This window comes from Musca vetustissima, unplaced genomic scaffold (genome assembly GCF_032173495.1).
Source record: "Musca vetustissima isolate MV318-11 ecotype Yass unplaced genomic scaffold, APGP_CSIRO_Mvet_v1 utg42988, whole genome shotgun sequence".
NCBI classification, from domain to species: domain Eukaryota; kingdom Metazoa; phylum Arthropoda; class Insecta; order Diptera; family Muscidae; genus Musca; species Musca vetustissima.
The window spans coordinates 67611-80409 of NW_026884215.1; the positions used below are offsets into that span (position 1 = coordinate 67611).

General features: G+C 34.1%; 1 protein-coding gene across 1 annotated transcript in view; it reads left to right on the forward strand.

Annotated features, from left to right (window-relative positions):
• Positions 1 to 12799, forward strand: part of LOC133331211 (uncharacterized) — a 32488-nt gene that overhangs the window by 5206 nt on the left and 14483 nt on the right. Inside the window, exons 2-5 of the mRNA XM_061539613.1 lie at positions 4542 to 4694; positions 4755 to 5007; positions 5071 to 5261; positions 8144 to 8218. Of these exons, the coding sequence (XP_061395597.1) occupies positions 4542 to 4694; positions 4755 to 5007; positions 5071 to 5261; positions 8144 to 8218 (672 nt within the window). The remainder of the gene's footprint in view (positions 1 to 4541; positions 4695 to 4754; positions 5008 to 5070; positions 5262 to 8143; positions 8219 to 12799) is intronic.

A 12799-nucleotide genomic window follows, 5' to 3' on the forward strand; every position in this document is an offset into this window, starting at 1 on the left:
TTCTGGTAGCTTCTGAGGCCGCAATTATGGCCCAAACATCGCGAATTTTTACTTGGAGAAGTCGGTTAATATTTAGCGGGTCAAATGATCCCTGACTTGAAAAATGACAATATCACGAAATATTGGCCAGGCTCGGAATAAACATCCGCAAAAAGTTAGAGTTCCGTGGTAGTTGTGTAGGGTATCGTATCACTGGTTTCAACCTAATTGCTTGTAATTTGTCATTTTGGGTTCACACTGGGTAGAAAATGTTCCGATTAAAAATGATCAATATTGTTCCAATTTTTAGCGTTGCCCACATACCTTGTTATCCCTTCCGGGGTATTGCAGAGTAAAACACACAAATATGAAGCTCCTACCCCACTTTTTCAAACTGAATGTCTGTAATTTGGGACATTTTTTAATAGTCGTTGACATTGACATTTCTAAACGTAATAAAAATTAATCAAATAATAATTCATTCACTTCATTAATAACATCAATAAACAAATTAATGTGTATGATTAAAAAGTTTGAAACATCGATTAAAATCGCAGCAAGACGTCTACAAAATAAATTTATTTGCTGTTTAAAATTTAATTAAAATCAAGATCAAGGTAAATAATTTTATGAGAACATTTTAATTCCTCATACAAATCATCAATTAAATTAATCTGGAGGCTAAACAGTTTCACCTTTCCCTGTAATTTTTGTTATACCCTTCATACATTGTGGAACAGGTAGCGTGAGTTTGTGCTTAAGTTTGTATAATATATATATATATATATTGTGATTTATTGACCTTGTTAGAATGAGATATTGAAACTAAACTTATTGTTCGATTGTAGTTTCATTTCTAAATTATTTATGAAATATTTTGACTTAATCTTTTACACATAACATCTATCAATTCTCAGACTGCACATGGGGCTTGCGTTCATTATTTTACATCAAATGTGCGCACCAATATCTTTGTGTGTGGACTTCTATTTATTCTTTATTACCCTGCAAGCATTTTCAATCGTCAAAGTAACTAAAAAGTCACACGAATTCGGTAATAGCATCGCCTGCGACAATCGCTTTCTTATCGAAAATTATAAAGTTCACGGGAAGAGTTGTACCACGTCCGCGATACTACTTGGAAGGATCCTCTTCGTTAACACTAGAAGTTACTCAGTTAACACTAGAAGTTACAGACGATGCTACACAGACTTCATGTGACTTTTTAGTTTCATAGGCGATCATTTTACTGTCTTCACTTCTTGATTTTTCATGTTGTGACATTTCACTTTGCTATTTAAACAAATAAATTAACAATTTAATTTCTTAACAAGGGCTTTGAAACATAAAAAGTCCACTCCGGCCAATAAATAAATTATCAGTTACAGTTAAAATTTATCAGTTAAAATTTATTTATTTTAATTTCAATTTATGTAGCACTTCAACCGATCTCACAGTAAACAGAATGTTCGCGTTGAGCGTTTTTTGTTATCGCGTTAACGCAGGCAAAAAGTTAAAATATATTTAACTCCGAAGCGCAGCGCACAACAAATTCGAGCGTTTGTGTTATCGTTTCCTTGTGGTTGTTGTATTTTCGATAACACATAACGCAACGGATGGGTCAACGCGAGCATTCTGCTTAGCCCTTTAGCATAAAACAACTTGAACATCATTTATGAAATGTATAAATGTGAAGTGGTCCTAAATAAATACAGAATGATGCCGAGCATGTTCATATTTATATGAACAGACCTCTAAGCATTCAACAGAAATGTCTCTTATAATATTTTTCATAGAGTCCTCAAAGACAAGAAATCAAAATTCGATTGTTTTCATCATCCTTTTCCTCTTTAATTTGATCCTTGCATATGAAACCTTCTGTATTTGTGCACTAATAGATTTCGTATATATTGTAGAGTTTACATCTGAAATATTTACTATAAACACACGTCTATGTCATTTATATAGGGGAATAGCTTCACCGATGTGGCTGTAATTTGACGTTCGATATACCAGACGAATAAAAAAACTTCTCACCAGAATATTTATACCCTACACAACTGTGTTGTCAGGGTATTATAGCTTTGTGCAGCCCCAAGAGTTTGTAACGCCGCGAAATATTGGTCCTAGACCCACCTAAGTATACCGATCGTCATATCTCGACTAGCCACAGTTATGGACCAATCTTCACGAAATTTTGCATGTAAGATGGGTTCTGGCCAATGAAGACCCCTATTGATCGGTTGATGTTTAGGGGATGAAATGGACCAAATACTTAATTTTTGTCTGATTTTCTGGTCGCTCTAGAGGCCGCAATTATGGACCAAACACCGCCAAATTTTACATGGACAAGGGGATCGGGCCAAAGAATAAACATGCATGTTTTGATAAAGATCGGTCAATATTTAGCGGGTCAAAAGGACCCTGACTTTTGTGTGAAAAATTATAAAATTTGTATTCTATAGCGTATATATTAACCCCTGACGGATATAGACCCGAGAAGTTGATAGTGGGTGGAAATATAACACTAGTGGGTGGAAATATAACGCTGATCGCTTTGAAGTGTTCCATTAGGTTCCAGTTATGGCCACATAAATATGGACAACCCCTATAATTTTCGGTGATGCTCAGATAATAATTTTTGGATGAAGACCGAAAACTTAAATTTTTTGTATATTTTCGAGTCGATATATAGGACACAATTATAAGCCGAACTTCACAACAGTACCCACGATGAGGGAGAATTAGAAGGGCTTTACCGGATATTAGTAAAATTCGGAAAATATGTCAGTGTAAGGAAGAGGTGCTGTTGATCTCTTATCGGTCAAAAGGGTGCAAATATCACGAAATATTACCGAGGCTAGAAATACACATCCGCAGAAAGTAAGAGTTCTGTGGTAGTTATGTAGGGTATCGTATGGTCGGACCCGTCCGAAAGTAAGAGTTCTGTGGTAGTTGTGTAGGGTATCGTATGGTCGGACCCGTCCGACTATACTGCTCCGCTCACTGGTTTTAGTATAGTCGTAATTACACCCTTCATCACCCTGAGGTACAGGGTTTGTAACAGGCAAAAGGAAATGAGATAGACAAATGATTCATTTTGAGAATATGCATAGAATCACTTTCTGAATCGATGTATTCATGTCCGTAGCTCTGTCAGTCCATTTTAAATAGTAAATCAAATTCGACCTGTACGCATTTATGATTCGAATTGGATAAAATTTGGTACAACCCAAATGTTTGGAACAAGGACGAACCCTATTGCATTTGGATAAAATCGGTTCAGATTTAGATATAGCGCCCATATATATATATATATATATATATGGTGCACCAAACAACCAATGTTAGGCCGATTGCCGTATAGCCTAGTGTGTGTCGTGTTTTGTTGTTATCGGTTCAGTGTTAGATATAGCTCCCATATATATTTCCGATTCCGATCCGATTTTAAGTTAAGCGTGCACCAAAAACGCAACGCTAAGCCGATTGGCACAAAATTTTGCAAAACGTACTGAAGTTAGTATAGATAACGTGTCGCAAGTTTCGTTAAAATCGGTTCAGATTTAGATATAGCATCCATATATATTTTCGTCCGATTTTATTAAATTATGCTTCAAAGACCCAAAACGTACAAAATTGAGCATAGAAGGGCGTAATTGGGTGTAGTTGAAATGCATACATAGTCCATATGTATTATATTTTAGACCGACTTCATGCTAATTGTCATGTTAATGGTATTTCAAAAGTGTGACGTCTGTTAGGATGCATCTATTGAATATACCCAACATGGCGAAGGTTCCGACTTTACTACTTCCTTACAAGTTTGTAGTTGAAAAATGTCTGTTTTCCTCGCCAACTATACCTGGATTTCCTTCTTGACGACTTCGGTGTAGGTTGACGATACATAGGGAATCAACATATTTTTAACCTGATCTTTGATCTCTTTTTGTGGAGCTCTTTCTTCCTTTTGCCGGATGGATTGTTTGCAGAGCTGGTCTCAGTAGAGCTTTCTTGCATATTTTTCTAAGATGGCGGTTCTACTGCCATCTCCTTTTTTCATATTTCCCAGACGTTCTTCATCGAATTCTCAGATGTTACGCTGCTCACTCTGCAGCAAGAGATCCAGAATCATTTTATTATATCTTTCTCTTTATTGAACTCTTTCTTCATCTTGCCAGTTGGACCGTTTGCTGATTTCTTCCTCGTGTTCGTGATCCGTATCAGCGGTCATCTTCTTTGTATGTGAGTCATCTTTCTCGGGTTCTGTCGGGTTAATCTCGCTTTCTTTATGGCAGTGTAGCAGAAGCAGTTCCAAGACAACCAAATATGTAGGAGATAGTTGCTTCGGATTGTTGTATGACAAAATGGCGTGGCTCGTGTCTATCGGCTGTCATTCGGCTATTATTTCATTTCTTCTTTCTTTCATTCAATTATTTTTATTTTAGGGAACAATACAACAGACTCTTTATTTAGTCTAATAACAATTCTGCAAATACATTTTTATTACAAGATTAATTTAATGCGATATTTTTTAATGGTGTGTGTTTTTTGTTTCCTTCCAGAAACGACAAATCTATCGTGAACAGGTCTTACCACATGCCGGTGGAAGGATACCAGATACAGCATTTGAAACGGATCGACTATTTCTAAATCAACTACAAAAGGATGGTATCGCAGTACCGGATGGCATACTGCCAGAACAACGCAACCAACAAGTAAAAATACATTTGATATTTTTTTCTTTCATTTCTATATTTCTCTCTTCCATCCTCAAGGTATATCCCTTCTTCAATCGCCCCTCACGCAAAGTGTTTCGCATTGCATTGAGTTCTGACGGCCGCTATATACCACAAGAAGGGCGTTATCATTATCAAGAACTACCATCGATAGACACGACCTATTTGTATCCCCAGATTCACGGACAAAAGAACACATTGTCACCCGATAGTGTAACTCTTCCCGTCTACAGTCCATTTCGCATTCACAACCCACTACTGAATCAAGTTAAATTTCAGCCCAAGGATAAATGTAAGCTGGAGTTGGATTTGTTTTTTTTTTTTATTTTAATTTTTAATATTACTCTATTTGCAGCACAATTCCAAAATGTCTCTCCGTTCGGTGGCAACAAATCTTTGGGTAAAGCAAAATCCTATCAAAATGTGAATATTTTGAATTCGCCATTGTCACCGATAACTGGAAAAGGTTCGGTGGTACAGCATGGTGTCAGCGGTGGTGGCCCCAAAAATTACTTACCCGATTATACGTTGTCAAGCCAGAGTCATGTAAGCTAGAAATTGTGCAAATAGTATTTACGAATGAAGTAGGTATATGAGAAGAAATTTTTTTCGTTTCCTTATAAATAGAACGATAATATTTCGATATTGTAACATTTTTAGAGCAATATTTATATACTGCCAATTTTTCCAAATATTGAAAGGGGTTATTGGGTTATGTAAAGTTGAATTAATTTTGGATTAAAAAAACGAACATGTACAAGGGTCTAAATTTGTATACCCTCCCTTTTATACATATTTTTGTATTCAATTCCTTATATCGACCTGGACATTTATATGAGAACTATGTCATTGTCATTTATATGTCCATATGTTGTTTATGCTCCATTCAATTTTAATATTAAATTACAGACACTCAGTATGGGAAAACTGTACTAGGAACTTGAAAATAACAAAAATTAAGGCGGATCTTTGCCCGGAGGCTTAATAAAAATATGGACCTAAATGAGGCTAAAACCTCCAAAATATCGAAAATGAAACAGAACCTTTATACAGGTAGACATGTCAAAACAGTTATAGATCTCTATCGAACAATGAGCCTAAACCTCCAAAATATCGAAAATGGAAAATAACCTTTTTATAGGATGGACATGTCAAAACATTTATAGATCTCTATCAAAAATTACCTATATCAATGTTTTGGCTTTTAAGAATCCCTAATGCTACTACAAGAGTACGAAAGATAATAAATTGTACCAAAATTAGTATAGAACTATATTTGTGTTGCGATGAGAATTGGTGTTGTGTTGAGACATGGCCATTATCGGTGTGTATGTTGATTAGCTTTAGACATGTTTAAATATATGCTCGTATTCAATAAAAATAATTATTTTAGAAAACCTTCTAAACTTCTTTGGGAATCCCTGTTGATACTCTATGGAAAGAATACTTTCTGAAATTCTTCTACGCAGACGCTTTTGATATGTTCACCTATGTAGTCACCAAAATGCTTGTCTACTACTTTCTGATCTGAAACTGTCTGATCTACAAAGGGAGGAAGATCTGTTGGTCCTCAAAGAAAAAAATGAAAAAAAAAATAAGTTCCTTCTATTTTTTTTCAATGAGAAAAAGGAGAACTTCTATTATCCTGCCAAATCTGAAATTGGATAATAATTATTGCTTTCGGTCTTCTTTGGTTCGGGTATTCAATTAAAAGAATGCCTTTGCCATACGAAAAAAATTGTAGTGGGGCGTATTCTTCAATGTAAATCACTACTTTCTGATATTTAATGATACTAAAGCTGTCTGAACTTATATAATAAAAATCCTCTACTTCGTAAAACTTGTATTTTTCTACGAGGAAAAAACTTTTATTTTTTAGTCTAATATTTTGTAAGAATAATGTTCATTCCGGGACTAGGTGATAAGCTTCTGTGCGCAGCAGTCCTTTCTATGACAAAAAAAAAACTTATTCACTTCTATTTCGAGAACCTTGTAATATTCTACCATTAGAAGACCTATTTTTTCAAGAAAATCTCCACTATAGGTTCATGTTGTTATAGCTCCTTTACAAAGGTACCGCTTACTTTTGTCATATATTGAAGTTCCTAGCTCAGTTTGCCATATCTTGAAATTCCTAGCCCAGTTTTACAACCGATTATCAAACAATGTAGCCCCATATTAAGGTCCTGAACGACTATATGGTACCCTTTACCACTTCAACAGAACACCATAACGTCATTCTAGTCTCAATTTGATACGTTTTGCAAAATTTCGAGTCAATCGGATAAACATTATGAGTTTGATGCATCATTTACCTAAAATCAGACGAAAATATATGTGTGGGAGCTATATCTAAAAAGGAATCGATTTTCATGAAACTTAGCATACATTATTTTGGACTTAATCCAGTACGCTATGCCAAATTTCGTGCAAATCGAAGGATATATATGGACTATGGTGCACCATTCACAATAAATCGGACGAAAATATATATATGGGAGCTAAACCGATTTTCAAGAAACTTAACACACATCATGCTAGACTTAATTCAGTACACTATGCCTAATTTCGTGCAAATCGAAAAATATATAGGGAATTTGGTGAAGCATTTAGAATCAATCAATATATATGGGAACCAGCAACGTACACAGAATTTAATTTCGGGGGGGTGGGCCGGTAGTACAAAATGAAACTGTTGCAAACATAAATGGGGGGCCCGGGCCCCCATGTACGTCCCTGATGGGAACTATATCTAAATCTGAACCGATTTTTCCCAATTTCAATAGGGTTAGTCCTTGGGCCAAATTAATTAGCTGTGCCAAATTTCATAAAATTCCAATCATAAAGTGCGAGGTGTACTTTGTTTACAATTCAACATGGACAGAAGGACTTGCATAAATCGACTCAGAAAGTGATTTTATGCATATTCTCGAAAGGAACCATGGGTCTATCTCTATTATTTTTGCCTGTTACAAAAATATGCACCAAGATATAATACCCTGTACCACAGTGTGGTGAAGGGTATAAAAATGAGAACTTCTAGTATATTGCCATATCTGAAAATCGATAATTATTATTGCTTTCGGTCTTCTTTGCCTCGGGTATTTTGATTTAGAATAACCTCTTTGCTATAGGAAAAAATTTTAGTATGTCCTGGAACGAAAATTCATTATTATTATTATTTTTCGAGTCTGATATTTTGTGAGAAGTATGTTCATTCCGGGACTAGGCGATAACCTTATGTGTGAAGCAGACCTCTCTAATAAAAAACTCCTTCGATCCTATTTCGAAAACCTTGTAATGGTTCAGTATAGGTCCATGTTTTTATAGGTACAGATCCATGTTTAATGAGGTTCTAATCTATAAAATGCAATCAAATCATTTTTTTCTACTAACAAAAATGTGTTGTTTTGTTTTTCTTCTTACAGCTATTCAATGATTTTGATGAATTATTTAATCAATTCGATGTCAACGACCCGAACGCTAAGAAATCGCATTCATTTGTAAGAACATCCTCCAGTGGACAACAACGACCACATCATCATGTTATAACTTATTAGAGACGCTTTTGTTAAATTCTATTTCTTTTTTATATTTGTACTTAGGTTAATTAATTATTAAAATACTCTAAAAATAATGGAATTAATATATAAAATTTGTATTTTAAGTAAAATTTTTTTAAAATAAAAATGTTTCTCACATATTATTAAATGTAATATTTTTAAACCTAATTTATGCTAAATATTTTCAGCAAGAAGGTATTCGAAGTACCTTCAATTGGCACGACATCACAACCTGCCAAGTAACTAAAATAGTTATGGATAATTAATATATCGTTCAACATGTAAAGGCAATAAGTCCATTTTTTTTCTAGAAAAAAATTTACTATTATATCATTTGTTGTTGTTTTGTAGTGATAAGTAAAATAATGTATGTTTTTGTCTCTCCTGTAAAATATGGACTTATTACCTTTACATGTTAAGCCAGCGATATGATTTATCGCCGCCAGCTACAAGATCTTCTTCATTTTTTTCTTGAGCATTTAATTTTGTTGAATCCACTGAAGATTCCCCATACCAACAAACTAATTTTTGAATGGGAAGCTTACCTATCTATTGCATTCAATGATAATCACGTAATTCGGTAAATGGATTACATTCGTCATGCCTGTAGAGTAAAATAAATACACAAACAAACAAAAACACAATGGTCTAATGGCACAGATGCAATAAAGTTTGAATAAAAAAATAAAAAAAAAACAAACTACCAAAAAAATACAAATCAATGAAAGTAAAAGTCAATAATACCACCAATTGCCCAATGTGAGTATATGTGTGTGTGTGTTACTACAAATCATTTGGGCCCACAGAAAGAAGTGGTTATGTTAATGGGGGAGTGGTAGCTTTGCAATAGTTTATCATTGGCGGTTAACCAACATAATCTGCAATCAAAAAAGCTTTTCCATTAAAGTTTTTCATTCGTTATTATAAAAAAATAGGAGTAGTCTTTATAGGTCCACGTTTATCAGCCTATTTTATCAAAATTTATTGTTTAGGGCTTTCAAAGGGAACAAATATCATTTCAAACAATAGGTATAAATCCATCGCATCGATATAACAATACCTTTCGATTTTCCATATTTTACAACGTTACCTAAAATTTAACGAAGCGTACAAAAATATTCAACTTCCCCACTATGGCAAAATGTTTTGTACGGCCGTATTGCCTAAATACGTCGAATCCATTTCTCTTAGCGAACTAAATAAAATTAAGAAATTATGAAATGTGTTCAAATATTTCATATTCTTACTGAAAAAAAAATCTTTATGTTTTGTTTCTTTTTTCAACAAAAGAAAAAAACAGTACTAAGTTCTGTCATAGTTGAATTTTTTCAACTTTGAAAATTCGTACGTCGACGTATTTCGGTAACATTCGTATAAATACATATGTTCTACTTTTGTGATGAAAAACGTCGAACGAGCTAGTGTAATTTTAGGTAAGGCTGTTAGAGTAGATCCAGTATAAATCAATTTTTAGATAAAGCATCCACACAACATTTTCCATTTGTGAGCAAAAAATGTGCTCAGTACGATTTTACCTACAAGCCAAACCAGTGAGCGGAGCAGTATAATCGGACGGGGCCGACCCTACACAAGTACCACGGAACTCAAACTTTCTGCGGATATTTATTACGAGCGTGGGCAATATTTCGTGATATTTTAACCCTCTTGTCCGATTAGAGGTCAACCGCACCTCTTCCTTACACTGAAATATTTTCCAAATATTACTAATATTCAGAACAGCCTTTCTAATTACGATGTTCGGGCCAATATTTCGGCCTCTGGAGCGACCAGAAAATCCGACAAAAATTTAGTATTTGGTCCATTTGATCGCCTAAATATTAACCGATCTTTCCCAAAAACAATAGGGGTCTTCAATGGCCAGAACCCATACTACGTGTAGATTGGTCCATAACTGCGGCCTGTATCGTGTTTACAAATTATAATGGACAGACGGACGGACGGACGGACACACATGTATAGATCGACTCAGCTAGTAGAGATATGACGATTGGTATACTTAAAGGTGGGTCAAGGACCAATATTTCGCGACGTTACAAACATTTGGGGCTGCACAAAGCTATAATACCCTGACAAAATAGTTGTGTAGGGTATAAAAATGGACTTAATGGAAAATACGACCGCATATGCTCAAAAGATGCATACTTATTTTTTCTTCCGCCAGCAAACATTCGTTGGATCCCGCAAAATTTGAAAGTCGACCAAAAAAACAAGTGTAGTTTTGAGCAAATAAATTTTAAAACATGTTCAAAATTCGTTAATTTTGTCCGAGCGCCCATTAGATGGACATTCAAATCCTCAAAATACTGAAAATTGGGAGTACCGTTTGGGAAATACCGTTTGGGGACTACACCTGATAATGGGCCAATATTGGTACCTTACAGCCAATACGTGTCTGAAATCCTCAAAATATCAAAATTGTCTATGTGTTTCCAATGGGCTATGTCAACCTCACATAAAAGGTTCCGACCTATTCTTGGTATTTTTATACCCTCTACCTTGTGACTGAGGCAAAAATGTGTCTCATCGAAATATTGGTTTTTGGCTCCATGTTTCTTTTGGCCAAACCTGTTTCAGACAATTTGGAGTCGATTTAGAAATTTGCGTTTGTCTGTCTGGATAGTTGGTGCGCAAGATAACTCTCCAAGGTAGTAACCGGTTTCATCCAAACTTTGCACATCGTAATATTTCTTCTAAATTTATTTTATGTTCAAAGATTGGGACTATCGGTCCACTCATTCTCTCCCACAAAATAATTAAAATTTTACTGAAAATAAATTTTATAATATAATGTAAACGGACTATCCCATCGATTCATTCTGGTACCTCCCTCGCAAAATGGTCAAAATTTTACTAAATATTAATTATCGAATTCGTGATCATCCCCTTCTAAGTGATCCATCAGTTGGCTGGCTTTTATATGCCTTTTTAGCTGCGACATCCTCATCCATTCTCACGATATGGCCTAGACAACGTAGTCGCAGCAGCTCGATACGTCTGACTATGTCGATGTCCGAGGATAGGTGGTACACTGAGAGAAAAATGCTTCATTGGATCAATGAAACATTTTCATAAGAATTTTTTCATTCATCCAATGAAAATTTTCATTAATAGAATGAAACTTCATAGATCCAATGCAAAAGTTGCATTGATCCAATGAAGGTGTTATGAAGGCTTCATAAAAAAAAATCATAAAAATAATTTCATTGGTTGAATGCAATATTCCATAGGTTAAATGAAATTGCTTCATAAAATTGCTTTCATTTTTATGAAACTTTAATGAAGGTTTTCATAACCCATTTTCATAAAAGATGTTCATTGGTCGAATGAAAAGTTGCATACATGTTTTGAAATATCTTCATTAAATTGCATTATTTCTTATGAAACTACATTGAAATTTTTCGTCCACAATGTTTATACATAGAGAATGTTCATAGGCTGAATGAACCGTTTCACATTGTTAATGAGATGGCTTCATAAATAAATGGACATGCTGTGCTTTGCTTTTTACGTTTGGTCAAATCTCTCTAAACATTATTTCTAGCTTTTTCCTTAATAATGTTCGTTAGAAGCCTAAATATACAAAAACATCCTTGTTACGAGAAACAAAATACACAAGACTGAACGTGACTGAAACTGCACTAAGAAGAAAATACAGTTGAACCTCGATTATCTGAAATAGTTCCTGTTTGATTTATAATGAATAATGGAAAGCCTTTCATGGATGAAATTTTTCAGTTTATAAAAATATATTTTATTTAATTTACAAAATAATATTGGCGGGTATGTTTTATGTATTAGACAAACAATTTTATATTTAATATAATTTTGTAAATATCGCATACTCGAGTGTCAACTGTAGTTTGGTTATTCAGTAAAGCGTGTTATTCAGTAAAGCAATTATATTTATTGTTGCTCTGATATATTTTGTGTACACTTGAAAAAGAAAAAATATAATCGCAATAAAATCGAAAAGTGATCCGGAACTTGTGACAGCTACAGACGAAGTAATAAACATGTTTGCATCTTTAACCATTTTTTATGTTTTTTTAATATTTATGTATTGCTCCGTTCTGTATTTATCAAACTTCTGAGACATTGATGTAAAGAATTTAAAGAAATTTTAAGAATTTTATATTGCGTTAAGGCTTTTTCACGGGACACGATATATCGTTTATCGTATGTTTTATCGTTTTGAAGCCAAATCGTACAGGCCTTTTCTCACCAAACAATTAATCTTTCAATTTTATGTCAAATAATTATCAATAAATTGAAATCATTTGACATTTTCCGTTTGAGCCGTTTGAGACTATATTTGTGGAATCGTACCTCGAAACTTGCAAAACAATAACATTTTCAACGGATTTTGCCTTTAGGCAGAAGTCCTTTTTTTCGTTTATTTAATTTGCTTTTATTTTATTTTTAATATAGTATAAATAAACAAACAGTTTACTTAAGTGTACAGACCTATATCTGGTTTCTTAAAAATTGTATACTATATTG